At 43.6% G+C, this 14,660-nt stretch overlaps 2 protein-coding genes across 3 annotated transcripts in view; one reads left to right on the forward strand and one right to left on the reverse strand.

Moving 5' to 3' along the window:
• Positions 1-567: 567 nt before the first annotated feature.
• Positions 568-7,538, reverse strand: C23H1orf94 (chromosome 23 C1orf94 homolog). Its single transcript, XM_032202482.1, has 6 exons — positions 7,309-7,538; positions 4,215-4,690; positions 3,246-3,415; positions 2,125-2,196; positions 1,306-1,487; positions 568-643 (listed from the first exon to the last, which is right to left on the reverse strand). Exons 1-6 carry the CDS (start codon positions 7,536-7,538, stop codon positions 568-570), a joined length of 1,206 nt encoding a protein of 401 aa, XP_032058373.1.
• Positions 7,539-11,294: 3,756 nt separating this feature from the next.
• Positions 11,295-14,660, forward strand: part of CSMD2 (CUB and Sushi multiple domains 2) — a 285,673-nt gene continuing 282,307 nt past the window's right edge. For both annotated transcript variants that reach the window (XM_032202121.1, XM_032202122.1), the window contains exon 1: positions 11,295-11,608. In XM_032202121.1, the coding sequence (XP_032058012.1) occupies positions 11,452-11,608 (157 nt within the window). In that variant the 5' untranslated portion in view covers positions 11,295-11,451. The remainder of the gene's footprint in view (positions 11,609-14,660) is intronic.

Below are 14,660 nucleotides of genomic sequence, written 5' to 3' on the forward strand. Positions count from 1 at the left end.
TATTGACTGTGGTTATAGCTGTGGTTTGGGTCACTTGTGTTTAATGAGCCTACGGCCTCATTTGTCGCAGGACCCTGGAGGTAGCTCATTTTGTGCATCTTGGCTAATTTTCAGTCTGCTGAAGGATCACACAGGTTTTTCTGTACCAAACTGTGGTACAAAAAATAATATATTTGGTTAATAACTTGTCATTAACAAATTTTGTGTTAATCTCACTTTGAATAGATGACAAAAATTGCCATCTCTGAGATTTGTGGGCTTCTTTTGTCGACCATCTTTATTGTACCAACATTGAAATTTAAGCAGCTCAGACATCTGTCATAACTCAAACATTTTTATTATGTCTTCATCTTCCAAAAGGAAAAAAAGTCCCTTTTTCTGTCATCCTAAAGAAAATTATTTCTGATGCGTTGTCACATAGCTGTTTCTTACCACAAAAGCCACATGAGATTATTCTAGATAGAAATCTTCACTTTGGGGAAACCTGAAGTCCTTACAGGATCCTTGGACTTCTAATAGATACTAATTTTTTACATGTAAATATCAGGATAGGAGAAGTGGGTTCACTTAAAAGTTTATACAGTTCCCACTGGAAGAGTAGTTGGGGTTGGTCCTCATGACTCCACCGGCTGTAGAACTAAACCTAAAACAAAAAATATAAATTGGTCTAGTATCAGGAGATTACATCTAACCTCCACATTATTTTCTTTATTTAATGGAGCTTTCAGAAGCATTTATCTGCCTTTTTTTTTTTTTTTTTTTTTTTTTTTTTTTTTCAGACTTGTGACACAGTTTCTGGAAAGATGATATAGGGAAAGTATATGCTATTGTTGCCTATCCTATAGGTAATGAAAGATGATACACAGAACTTACCCAGAGCGATTGTGACCAGACCCTTGGAATAAGCTGATTTTTATCTACAGTTGTTACAGAATTATATTAAGATGAATCCTTTCATGACATTCTGACAGTGTCAAAATGCTTTGGTTTCAATCATGCTGAAACATTTGCCTTTTGCTAGGTTAAGAAATGTTTGTTCTTTAGCCATGATGTTTATTAGAAACTCTAGGAGTGAACTTCTGGTGTAGTGTTTGGCTTCATTCACCTAAAATCAATTACTTTGTTCTTGTATCAAAATTTTCTTGGAATTTATGCCCTGTAGTAACTTCTGTCTTTTGTTCTGACGTGGAATTTGGTGAGAATGGAACCGGGAAACCCAGTTGCTGATTACATTGTGGGCTCTAAAGGTTTGCAGCAACTGACAAAAAGATGCAGAACTAGAATGTGAATCTGCACGGCCATTACCCGTAGGAAGGAGAAAATGGATACGGGGTCCCATCGCCTGCTGTTGGCGGATCCTGGATGTTGGTGGGTAGTTTAGGCAGGGTCCTTTGCTGGTATGGAAAATCCGGCTGAACAACGGGGATGTAGTTCAACAGAGGTGGGTAAGGTGACCGGAAAAAGTGCTGTGGGTTATATGGAGCTACCTGGGGAGGAGAAAGAAACAGTGCACAAGAATAAATGGGACAATAATGATGACAAGCAGTGACCCTCAAAATATAAACTGGAGTTGACCGAAATATTGTTGTTGTTTTTAAGATTTTTTTTCCCCACTTCTGGTATCTCCTTTAACCTGCTGTTCTTTTCAGTGCAGAGACTTCTGTTGCCATTCAATTTGGGCTCTGATTGCTTCTCTTTAGGAGGCATCTTTCAGATAAGTCTCTGGAGCAAAAGCTGGGGTGGCTATGCAATAGGTACAGCCATGGGAATTTGTAAGTTCTCCCAGCCTTTTTGATACTAGGAAAAGGTTGTGTTCATTTTTATACAAACACAGACTTTAATGAACAAATAAATGCAGTCTAAATAGAGGAGACAGATAATTTTATATGTAACTGGAGTATATGCAGTAGATGGTTTTAGAGGTTTAGGGCCATCTCTTGAGCTATTTGGAGCAAATACTGCTCCAAACAAACCTACCCCCAGCTTGGCATCTTTTTGCCCAAATATATTCTCGTGATGGCACCAGTGTCAATCTTGGCACATGACAAACACTTCTGACTAATCTATTGTGCTTAGCATCTGTATTCAGTGAATTAAAGTGTATTTGTAACCAGGTCAACACACCTGTCTCGAATAACATCCAAAGGAAGGGTGCATAGCTTGCTGATAAGGGAACCGTGCTCGCTGATATGGACCCTGTTAAGCATATGTAAGACAGGATTTTTAAAAACAGTCTGAGTTGATTCATTAATTATTAAGTATTTTCGTATAAGATTATAGAGGAACGTTATGTTCAAAGAAACCAGGTTGAAGTAAATGCGTTTTTAAACTTTAGCAAGTCTTCTCTTTGTCTTCCCGAGTCTGAGACCTCCAGAATAGGTGTCAGCCTTCTGCCCTGTACCTTCTGTTCTGCCTGGGGAAGAGCTCGCTTCCCTCTTGACTGCTGGGAGGTGGAAGGACAATGTGCTTGTCCTATGCTAAGTAGCTTTTTGCTAAGTAATCATTGACTTAATGAAAAATGAAAATTCTTGGACTGTAAACCTGCAAGGGAGCTTGGTGTGGCACAGGAGGTTTGTCCATAGTGGTCTCCTGCTCTCTCTCCTTTCTAACAGGCTGTTGGGAACTTTTGACAACATCTAGGATGAGCTGAGTTCTGTTAGAGAATGTAGCTTTTTTTTTTTTTTTCTCCCCAGTGAAATCAAAGGGTGAGAATAGCCCATAGAAAGGCATGGATGCATGGAATTCTCTGTATTCTTTTATTTCTTTTGACTTAAGCATTTGCTGCTTTAATAACCTTAGTTGGCTTTTTTACTTGGATATGAGGTCCTGTTTCACTAGGCTCAGAAGCCAGTATCCAAGTCTGTAAACAGAATAACCACACAAAATATCCCCAATGAATTGTTAGGTCAAAATATTTGTAATTACATTATAACTATTTGTAAATGCAAGCTAAAAATAGAAAGTAATGAATGCTAAAAGGCCAACATTCAGTATATGTGTCAATAAAACATCATCCATCGATCACAAATTTCCCAGAGGACTGTAGTACATACGCTGATAATGCTTTGTTTGTGACCTAATGCCACTTCGGTGTAATTATTCATTGTGGGATAGCAGTCTGGTTTCTTTTAGGCTCTACCCTACAAATCAGAAAGCACTTTTCAGAGCAATGCTAGCTAGTGCCCTGAGCTTGTCAGTATGGACCTGAGGACGTAATCTCAGAGTCTAGATTTAGTTTATTTTACCTGAAACTGAGGAAAGTTCGAGGGGTTTGGAAAGACGGGGAGTGGAGGGAAGCTCAGACTTGGCCACACCAGCTGATTTAATGCCGTGGTGGTTGTAGTAGTCGAAAAGCGTGGAGTAAAAGTATTGGCACAATATTTAACAATTTTTTTATCCGGTGTTGCGGTAGTTACTGTAAAACAAAACAAGGGTAAAAGATAAGTCAGCATTTGTTCAACGTAAATGTGTGGAACACTTGCAATTAAAGGGACGTGCTTTACCTGTAAGCAAAATGCTAAGGTACCAGTTGCTTTTGCAGGCTATATTTCTGGAGCACAGAGACCCAAACTTAGCAGTTATCAGTTCAAATTCACTTGTGGGGCTGTTCAACTGACCCACAGGACCCAGAGTAAATTTAATTGCCTGAGCTGTAAGCACGAATGAAATGGGGCAAAAGGTTCTTACTCTATTCCTACAGTGTTCAAAACTCTCAGACTAGGAAATTACCCCAGAAGAAGCTGATTGTTTGAGGCCTCCGGACTGTGGTCCATCTAGGCCAGAAATGTAAACAGCAGATTTGGACATGCAGCATTATTTTGGTTTGTTCTTAAGTTACTTTGGATCTCTTAAATATCTCTTTGGGAACCCAACAAATCATGACAGTTAAAAACAAACAAATAACAACAACAAAAACCAACAACAAAATACCCAACAGCACTCCCTCCCCCCCCAGCTGGGGAAAAAAAAAAAGTTTATAGAAAAGATTGACCAAATATATAAATCACTGTGGTCACAACCTTCCTGTATTTCTCGTTCATTGATGTGAGAAAGACATTGGATAGATGCTGGTAAGGTGGGAGAGCAATACGAGCATCTAGTAGGAAATGAGACTTTGTGAATGCAAAGGCCATCTGCTTTCCAACAGCTTCTAGTTCGTTTTAATTTTCCTAAGGCTCCCAGATGCTGTTCAAGCACCATGGCCAGATCCATACCTGGGTTCTGCAGTGCCTTTGTGACTGCATTGGAATCGGTTTTGGAGCAGGTCTTGGCAAATGCTGGGAGCTGCTGCTTCTGTGCTGCAGCTTGACTTTCTGCTGCTGTCGGTGGAGCTGACGCAGGTGTGCTGTTCTTCACAGAGCTGAACGTGCTGTTCTGCATGAAATCTGTCACTGCCTTGGGTTCTTCAGCCATTGCCTGATTGTCTGGGCCCTTGGCAGTGTCTGTGTGCTTCTGCAGACCTGGTATCTCTGCCTTGCTGCCCCCTGTGCTGCAAGCGCCTGGCATGCTGCCGTCCTCCAGCCCCTTGGAGTTCTTGTGCGACTTTGCTGAACACAGGAGGTTGGTGATGGTGGATTTAGCAGAAAGCTGAGCGTCACAGAGAGCTCGTAACTTCATCTCCCTTTCTCTGTTTCCAATCACTGCTCTGTATATACTTTCAAGTCCCTCTGTTTCATCTAGCAACCCATCTCTGTAAGAAAGTAGAATATGGCTTCTGTTCAGTTTGACTTAAAATTGAGCTAATCTTGACTCTTAAACTCTGTGATGATTTTTATTTCATCAGTCAAAGAATGTTAGTTTAAGTCCGTGATTCTGGACACAAGAAAGGATTTGGGGATTGCATGCCTTTTCCCGGTGTCCCTAATAGGAGAAACCTTGTTTGCTCTCAGTAGTCCAGCCTTGCATGGTTTCAACCTTCAAGGCTCAGTGGATCTTCAAATCTTTGCAGGATGAGGGCCTAAATTTCCTGGGACTTATCTGTCATTTACAATTTTGTTATCATTTGTAAGGATTTAACGGAGCTGGGTATAGTAGTATTTGTAGCTTGTTAACCATCTTTCATATAGGAACCCACTGAAGTCCTCAGGGACCTGACAATGGGACTGCTGCCAGGGCTGAACAATTTTGTGTTCCTTTGAAGCACACCTAAGTGCCTGTAATGGTTACCTGCTCAAAATACTGTTTTAAATTCCGGTTTGCTCTTTCATAGCCAAGTATGTTCAATAACTTAATGTATTATCAATTTACTCTTCTCAGCTTCAGGGAAAGACTGATGCTCTGTGCATGCACTATGCAGGTACATATATGGTATATAAATATCACAAAAACTAGGAAACTAAATAGTAAGCGTATCTAATTATCTCTAATCATATGATCACTATAATTAGTAGGATGCTTCTTTTTCCTCTATTTAAAAAAATGAAAAGAAATATCTCTTATCAAAAACCTCAACAAGCTTATCCTCTGGATAGCAAATTGATAGGTTATTTCCATTTTTATAAAGTAAAGCCTATTTCATATAATTTTTTCACCCCATCTTTTATTGGAACCACTCATGTGTGCATGGCTCTGCATCCCACAGCCCATGTGTCCCCAGATGTGTGGTTCTCTCGTTTATATTGTGGTGTAGTATGAGAGGTGAGAAAACTTCAGCTGTTCCTTCATTGGGGATGCAGAGAAAAGCTTACATCTTGGCTCTGTATGGAGTTTTTTTTTTCCATAATCTTTTTTTTTTTTTTTTTTTTCCTCTCAACTCGAGGGGAAAAAATCAGCAACATCTTTATATGATTTAAGAATGATTTTGGTTTGCTAGTGAAATGCTTACGTATCTGAGGAGGCTTGGAGATGAGTGGGAATTTAGCCGTTCAATTGAAATAAAGAATCACAGTCATAAGTTTCTGATGTTTCCTTGGAAAAGCCAATGGAAGAGAAGTGAATTTGGTGGTGCTGGGTTAGGTGTGCTCACTGGGTTTGAAATATGGGTGGCTCAAACTTCTGTGGGGTCAGAATGAGCTCATGGCAAAGGCCTGGTGTGCTACAGCAGCCTCACGTTGTGCAGCGAGGTCACAGATTGGCTTCACTGCGGGAACACTGAAGGTTGATTTAGTGTTTAGGAAGGTGAAACTTGTTGTTTGTATAAAAGATTCCAGATACTTTTAAAAATGAGCATACCAGCAATTTGCATAAGTCAATATTTTAAAATAATTAAAGATTGCTAAATCAAGCAAGGTCATACGGCGTAATCTTTGGCCGCTGATGTTGTTGCAGCTGATGAATTGGGGAACACCTTTATTGACAGCTGGCATACAGAAAGATTAAGAAAAATCTTACAATAAGGCTTTCAGGAGTAGTAGAGGTGCCTAGGGTATGCAAGGTAGGGTATCACGGAACCACAGCATGGCTGAGGTTGGAAGGGACCCCCTGAGATCCTCTGGCCCAGCACCCCTGCTAATCAGGGTCACCCAAGATGGCATCCAGGTGGGTCTTGACTTACTTGGTTTCAACCTTCAAGCATTTATTTTAGTTTCTTTAGGAATTTGTTAAGAATATGGAAGAGAAGAAAGGAGCCAGGATTCAAAGGTCGGGTTCCTAGGTTTCTCTCTGACATAGTGTAGGCACTGCCCCTGCTGTGCCTCCATGTCTTCATCTGAAATCATCTGCTCCCTCGATCTGTAAAGTTAGCTTTTAAAAGCTGCAATAAGTGTTTCCACTGCATCAGGTAGGATGGGCCAGGTTTGTATTACGTTTTGTTTAGGTTTTAAGGACACGTGGACATGTGCTAGTACTTGCTGGTTGATAGCTGGATTTGTAAAATTTACTTTTTTCTGCTTCAGGAGCATACAGTAAATATTATCCTATTAATCTGAAGAGCATATTTCCCTCCCTTATCATCATTTGTCCTGTGGAACATGATTTGGCATAATTTTTTCTGTGCTAAATTCAGCTTTTCTTTGTAAAGATCAGCTGTTTACAGTAGCTTCCTTATAACACTTTAATTTTCGATTTTGCTCTTTTGAATGCTGCTTTCACTTTCTGTAAATATTTTGATGTGTGTGTAGTTGTTTTTCTTTAAATGTTGTGGGGAAGCGAATGCAGCAGCTGCTTATGGTGCTTCAGATTCTGAAGTAGTTAGATTTCATGGGGCACACTTTTCCAAAGAAAATGGGTTATAGTGGGAAAAAGTGGGAATGCTTCGCCGAACTGGGAAGCTGTCAGAAAGCAATGCAGGCACCCCGTGTCCCAACTCTGCACTTCCACAGGTTAATAAAGCCCCGTTGAGGAAAGCCTAGCAGCCCTGGGGTCACTCACTCGTGCTGGGAGTTGCCGTTGTCTCTTCGAAGGGTCTCCGACGGCTCCGAGCAGAGCGCGGGCTGCAGCTCTTCCGAGAAGCCTTGGACGCGTTTCCAGATCTTGTGGCAGGCCTTGTCCAGGCTGTCCTGGGGGGTGTTGTCGTGGATCCAGATGTGCCTGGGGAAAGGGCCCAGCGGGAACGGCCCCTCCGATTTGACTGGTGGAGCTGGAAACCCACCGGTGAGCATCTTTCAGCCTCTCTGCATTCAGACGGGCTTTGTACAGGGGATGTGTGTGCAGGTAGCAAACGGAACGAGGAGCCGTGGCAACCACGGAACTGCAGGGCAGGGAGGGTAACTGGAGGCATCCCCGGGGCTTCCAGCAGTGGGGACGGAAAGGGCATTGATATCCTTCACACAGATTAAAGCTCCCTGGCATAAACCTGTATAATTAGACTCCAGTCTTCCTGCGTTTGGTATTTAACTGTCCTTCCCTCTTCTCCCAAAGCTCTGCTTTGATCTTCCCAAGGAGAGCACTGAGCACCGTCTCTGGTCCTGTTCTGTTCTCTTGCCATCAGTCCCCTCCTTGTCTGTCCCTGTTTGAGGCCCATCTAGGGACTCATTTAATTCCTGCTCAAGTACTTTGTCCCCTGAAATTCTCTGCAGCACGCTGTAGATTCCCCCATCCACAAGAAGTCACGTGCAAGTCTACTCTTACAAGGGAAAAGCAGGAAGGACTAATTCTGGCTCATCTCTTTCAATAGCTGAATGTTTTTTTTGTACAAATAAATAAATAAATAAGGGGAATATCTCTAGATGCCTTGTGAAACCTTCCACTGCTGTGCAAAAAAGACTCCTCCTCAGTTTTGGAGCCTGCATATTCTTAAGCAATTAGGGCTACAGAATCTTGAGTTCCTTTTCTTTTCAATATCCTCTGTGGCATTTTGTGTGCTGGCTAGGAGCTGGGCTATAAAATTGATCTAGGTATGAAAATAAAAGGCAAAGTATTTTTAAATCTGAAAGACATGCCTTCAGATACAACAACTGCATGGTGAGTTCTGTGTTACCAAAGTCATTACATTGTACACCAAGGTCTTGGCTCTGTAATTATCTCTATTGAGGTAATCCTGAACTGGACTTGTCAAGTAATTTAAGTAGTGACTGCAACTTCTTGCTAATAGAGATATTCACAGCTGTCAGCTCATGGTTATGCCCACATGGATGCTGCTTTCCTCCCAGTAGTGGTAATGCAGTTAAGAGTGAGTAAATGTGTGGTGTTCAGTGAGATGCTTGTATTCCCATATGAAATTATTAATAGTGGTGTTTTTACTTGGAGTGCACACGATCATGCTCCTAGTGTGAGTGCCTTCTGTGGTTCCTCATTTCACCACCACAGTGGTGGCATTTGTGAGCCAGCTCTGTGTCTGCGTCCACTGGAGCTTGATGCTCATAGGAGAGAGAAGAAGGGAAAAGGAGGAGCCCTAGGGATGTGGCTTGGTGCTAAAAGTAGTGGGAGAAGCTGGCTTTGACACTCGTTCTGTTTAGTAAGTCCTTGCCCTTAGCAAGGTGTCAGCTTCTCCTCTAAGAAGCTGCTGTGAGGACATGGCTCATAGCTGTGAATTGCTCTCAGCTCCGTGGATTAACCAGGAATCAGGGTGTTGCAATCGCTCTTATTTGATTCAGAGGAATCACAAAACAGTTCATACTGTTTTGGCAGGGAGGATGAGGCACACTGGGCTAAGTAAAATTGGAAAAAGTTGGCTAAATATCTGCAAGGACCGAAAGGCAGCGAAGTCTGAAGGCAGGAGACTTATTTGAGCCCTGGCTCTGACTGTGGGTGGCAGTGCAGAGCAGAATTTTCCAGCTTTTGGTGGGTGCCTCCACCGAAGGCAGGATTCCTCTTTTAGTAGAGAGGTAATTTTGCAAGGTGGGAAGTGCAGCGAGTGGTGCAGGTTACAGTGGGGCTGTTAACCAGGACCTGCAAACATCTCCTTGTCAAAACTGGGTTGTGATCGAAGGTGGTGGCTGCAGTGATGGTTTCTGCTGTATTCATCAGTGTTGCCCATTTAACAAATAAATGCTATTTTTTTTTCTTTTTTTTTTTTTTTCCCTTTGAGAGATTAAGAGCCTAAACCACGTGGTTTTGAGCAGAAAGCTTCCTTGGGAGGAAATCCTTGATTTGAAATAGGTATGGTTTTATTTACCAGGAAGAAAGTGGCATTGTATCTCCTCAATGACTTTATTATGCCTGTGGATTGTTCTTGATGCAGGGCTAGCTGACTTTGGCTCAGCTGATGCTCTGCTGGTGTGCAGCAACCAAGTCACATCTTCGGCTGAATGCAGTTTCGGGATGGGGAACTCTTTGAGGTGAATGGCTGTATAAGGGAAAAGCAATGTATAGAGCTGTCAAGTGTGGTACCCTGTTTCTCTGCTCCTTTTATATTTGGATCTATGCCTTTGAACAATAAGGTCTATTTGAATAGGACGCTGCAGTTTAAACAGACATAAAGCAACTCTTTCATGTAACAGCCCTGGTTGCCTTGGCTCTTGGCATTGGCTCACAGTGTAGGCAGTGGAAGGATTCAAATGCAGAGGGGACACAGGGGAAAGTGAGTGAGAAAGAGGATTGATTTGAGGGCGGAGGGACAGATTTTCAAGCCCTCGATATAATTTGTTTTTAGCTGTCAAATAAGCTCATTCAAGGCAACCGGAACAAGGCTGGAGAAGGGGGGTTTGCAGCAAGAAACTGCAGCAAATGCAAAGCGCCAAGGCAGGGGGATGGGTGGCAGGGCCGGGGCCCCCCCAGGAGCCAGGGGCTAGGGTTGGGGGGGCTTTGGGGTGGCAGGGGAAGGGCTGCGGGGGCCGGGGGGCGGCAGGCAGCAGGATGGGTGCTGCCCCCCGCCCGGAGCTGAACGCCGAAGTAGGTTCTTGCTGGGGAGGGGAGGGGATTTTCCAGGGTTCTGCTGTTTTTAAAGCTTGAGCATCATGCGTGAGCTGGAGTTATTTCCCTTCTCCGTGGCTCTGAGCATCGCCGTCAAGATAATTAAGTTCCTGGATGTGTCTTTAAGGGGCTGCATTTTTTCCCCATCTTACGTGCAGCCATAGGGACAAATGTACTAACAGACATTTAAAAAAAAAAAAAAAAAAAAGAAGGAAAAAAAGAGGGGGGTTAGAGGAGAAATACCACTTGGAGCAGCCCTGCAGAGGGGCCGCAGCACCACAGCAAGGGTGCCTGGTGGCCCAGGAGAGGGGGGCACCCCCAGGATACCACCGGCCCCAAAGGGTCCCCCTGGGACTGGGGCTCACCCCATGCTGCTAGGGCAGGTTGCAGACGGGGGGTGTCTCTTCCATGACTCATGTTTGTAAGGCAATTTGCTTCATCCCCCAAATTGTGTCAATATCATCAAGTTGTTTACAGAGGCTCGGGTGGGGGGGCCCCAGGAGGAGGCTGCATTGCTCTGGCAGATGTCTTAATAGCAGAGCTGCTGCCTGCGCGTCCATGCGCGTGCTGTGCTCCCCGGCAAACGGGGGGCCCTGGGACTCGCCGCGATGAAAGAAACCTGTGGTGTGCATTTAAAAACAATAAATGCAACGCTAAAACATAATTTGTGGTTTGGTGGTTCTGGTGGGGCGGGGGCTGGTGGGAGGTGTGTGCTGGGTCCAGGAAGCGAAGGCGAGCCAGAGCCAGGCTGTGGCTGCACGGCAGCCCCTCGGCGCAACGCCCGCGCCCCCTCCCCAGGATTTAGGGAAAGAGGAGAACAAAGATGTGGGAGCGATTAATCAACTGGCTAATAAAAAAGTATAAATCCCTGGGGACTGTGTGCTGCTAATGCCGGGGAGCTGGCTCAGAGACAGCCACCGGGAGGGACGAGCCAGCCCTCCTCTCCTCGCCTCTCCTCTCCCCGAGCCGCTGCCACACTTGGTTCATTCCAGCTGCAGAAGCTCAGAGCCTTCCATGCGGTGGGATTTTTTTTCTGGGCTGAAAAAATTAGAATAAAAAAAAATCACAAGCCTGACCTGCTTTTTTTTCCCCCCTCTTTCCTTTCTCCTCTTCTTCTAGCCGAGCTGAGGACTATCCCAATCACAAAGGGGGAGAAAAAAGGGGGAAAACCCAACAACAACAAGCAACCCCCAGCACACCCCATTCCTGCCACCCTTTGACATGCAACCTGCCTTGGGATGGGACAAGCTGGGATGCAGCTGCAGCCTTGGAAGGAATTGGGGGAAATTGGGGATCTTTGCTCTCATGACGGTGGAAGTGAGCTCCTGGAGCCGGGTGCTGCTGCTCTCCGTGGGGCTGCTGGCTGTCTCAGCGACCGGTAAGTGTCATGGAGAAAGCTGGCAACTTTAGGAGTATTTGTCTTCCTGCTGCTTAGATTCAGGGACCACTGTTAATTCGCTTTCCTGGGGACTCTGGGGTGTGTGTGTGTACTTGTATGTCAGCACATGCTTCCCTGTAGTGTTCAATAAGGAGTGGATTTTCCTCAGACCTTTCTGTGAGATAGTTTGCCTCAGTCCTTTGGGAGCAACAATTTTAAATGATACGGTTATAATAGGTGGCTCTATTTGTTTTTATTTCTCCTTCTGGTGGCTCAAATAACGTGTGCTCACTTGCCAGACAATATGCAAGATGACTGAAAAATGCCATCACGGTTCCCCTTCTGTCTTTCCCTTGCATCTTAATTCATTATTTCACTACCCTGGTATTTGGCTGTAGCTGATATAATAGGTTTAGGACTCCTTGCACGAAGATGGAAGCACTCTCCTCTTATTCCTCCTGCGTCTCAAGTTGATATGCTCTTATAGATGAGCTCCTCTGTCTCAGCATCTTGATTTTTGTGAAAAATGTTTATTGACTTGGAAGATAGAAAGACACTTGAATTTGGAGGGGGGTGGGGGGGTGGAATTTGCTTACGTCTCCTCCCTGGTTTCTGCAATTGACCTTGTAGCAAAAGCATATCTAAGGACTGAAGTTTATTTCTGGTGTAAACAGCAAATATTTAGGGACTGTCCTTATATGAGCGAGTGTGGGAGGGGGAAGAGTGGGAGAGCTGAGTGTTTGGCAGTGTCTTCCTTCAACGCTGCTGTGCCCCGATTTCCAAGAGTTTGAGTAACGTCTGTCTTATCTGCTGCATCCTAGGCTAGAGGAATGTATGCTTGTGTGTGTTCGTGTGTAGGAAAGCTGCTAGTTTTTTTTTTTTTTTTTTGGAAAATCTTGTGTTACCTCAACACTGATTTTTATTATGTAAGGCAGACTTTCTCCGAAGAGATCCAGAATATTTAACTGCTCCTCCCAAGTATGCTTGCAGTAGACCCAAAGACTTTTGCTACCTGGAATCATCTATGAGGGAAGGAGGTAGAACCACCCAACAACCCACAAGTTGTAATTATGGATGAGTACTTATTTTTGGTGATTATTTTTCCTTTCTTCAGCAGGAGCATTTAGCCTATGCACAAGAGAACCATTCCAGCAGTTTCCGTTGTGCTTTTCTGATAGAAGTAGAATGATGCAGAGGTCCCTAAATGTGATTTATTATGTAAGGGTTTTACAGCTCTTTTTTTCTTCTTTCAGGTTATCTGTAGCTTGTTCATGCCTAAATTTTCCAGGTTTCTTCCTGTAACTGCTTGTTCAGTATTTCAGCCTTTCTTCTCAGGCCCGTAGCTCTTCTCTCTCTGTATTTGGAGTGCTGTTCTGGTTCCTTCACCCAGGGGTTGGTGCTCTGTTGTGTTTTCATCTCCGCAAGTAAATCTGCAGAAGTTTTTTTAGATGTAAGGTGTACCTATTTACATCTGAATAGTGGTATTTGTTAGTGAGTACTTTCCCAGGTACTCCTTTTCAGCAAATTCAGAAATCCAGGTAATGATCTTTTTGCTAAGGCAAGGGATCAATTTTGAAACCAGTGGCTTACTCCAGGATACCCAGAACACAGCGAACATATTTACCAAGTGAACACAGCCACCTTTCTCCAGAATCCATTGCAGTTTTAGGGTTTAATCCCAGAAAGCAAGTTTAGTCTGGCAGGGACTTCTGGTACCTTCGCCAAGCAAATCATGATCCTCAGTGGAACAAAGTTCCTGAGAAGCTTCACTCCTGATCTCGCCTTTTCCTAGGGTTTGTGAAGGTAGCAATAACCCCGAGCACCCATAGTGTGGCAGTAGAGCTGTGTATATATAAACATATATATGCCTAAAACTATCAGCTCGTAGTTCTGGACGTCTGAAAAATAAAGAAATCCCTACTCATCTCGTATCAGATGTGTGTCAGCAGTCCAGTTGCCCAGTGATGGCCTTTCAAAAACCAGCTGGTTACTGCATGTGCTTTCTTCTGATGCCACGGCATCCGAAGGCAAGATAAGGTAGCTGCTGTTTGGGCAGAGTGACCCAGCTGTAGGGAAGGGGTTTTGTGATGTGCTGCAGTTTGCTGTATATCTGGGGGCTGAGGGAGGAGGAAGGGTTCACAGCTTCCCCTTTTTTTCAGTGGTGCAGTGATTTGACAGCACTTTAAGATTCGAGGAGGGCACTGAATTTGGCTGTAAGTTGACTGTGATTCACGTGTGGCCTCTCAAACACATGTTTAATGATTCTGATATTTTATTTCTTTCTTATCAAAACAGGTGCTCTTAATAGCAATAAGAGTAATGTTTTTCTGTTCCTTTCTGGGTAATTAGCTATGCACTGGCACTGGGACATGCACTTGGTATGTCTGTTGGCTGGGTATATGTGCAATTTCTTTTGAAGGCCTATTATAAAGGAGGTCTTGATGCTATTATTCACACTGCTTTACTAGTCAACGTCTTGTTTGGTACTGGGTAATGGGAAGATGCACTGGCTTGAAAGATGATCTCATCAGTTTAAACTCCTTGTAATTTTCTTTTTTTCTTGATGGAAAATAGTTTTTGCCAGAGTCTTCCGTTGAAGAGTGGATGAGCAGGAAGCTGTTTATGAGTTTTGATGTATGTGTACATATCTATATTATAAATCATCTTTCCATTTTGTTCTGTTTTCTTAAATCTCCACAGGACGAAGAGTGAATCGGGTACTTAGGTACTTAGTCTGCCAGGGAAACAACTTCACTGTGAAGTACTCAGTGATTTGAGTGCATTTTTTAAAGGGGTAAGGGTGTGAGATGCTAACTCTCTGAAGTGGTGGATAGATGTTTTTACGTAGGAGGGAAGGGAATAGTCACCAGCTTGATTATATTTGATTGTGGCACATGATAAAACTACAGTATTTTATGACAATAGCTGAGTATATCATTTTGATCCGAGTCCTACTATCAGTGCTGAAGCAGTGTGGATATCACTGCTAAATGGAATGAATGATTCCCACTTACTCATTCATGTCTTGCTAATGTCTTTTGTTACAGGAAGG

The sequence above is a fragment of the Aythya fuligula genome, chromosome 23, assembly GCF_009819795.1.
Source record: "Aythya fuligula isolate bAytFul2 chromosome 23, bAytFul2.pri, whole genome shotgun sequence".
Taxonomy (NCBI): Eukaryota; Metazoa; Chordata; class Aves; order Anseriformes; family Anatidae; genus Aythya; species Aythya fuligula.

Coding starts and splice junctions, on each gene's coding strand:
- C23H1orf94 (XM_032202482.1), bottom strand. CDS start 7,538: ATGCTCACCGGTGGGTTTCCAGCTCCACCAGTCAAATCGGAGGGGCCG. Junction 4,691..7,308: donor AACGGCAACTCCCAGCACGA/GTGAGTGACCCC, acceptor ACTTTCTTACAG/AGATGGGTTGCTAGATGAAA. Junction 3,416..4,214: donor AAAGGCACTGCAGAACCCAG/GTATGGATCTGG, acceptor TTTGTTTTACAG/TAACTACCGCAACACCGGAT.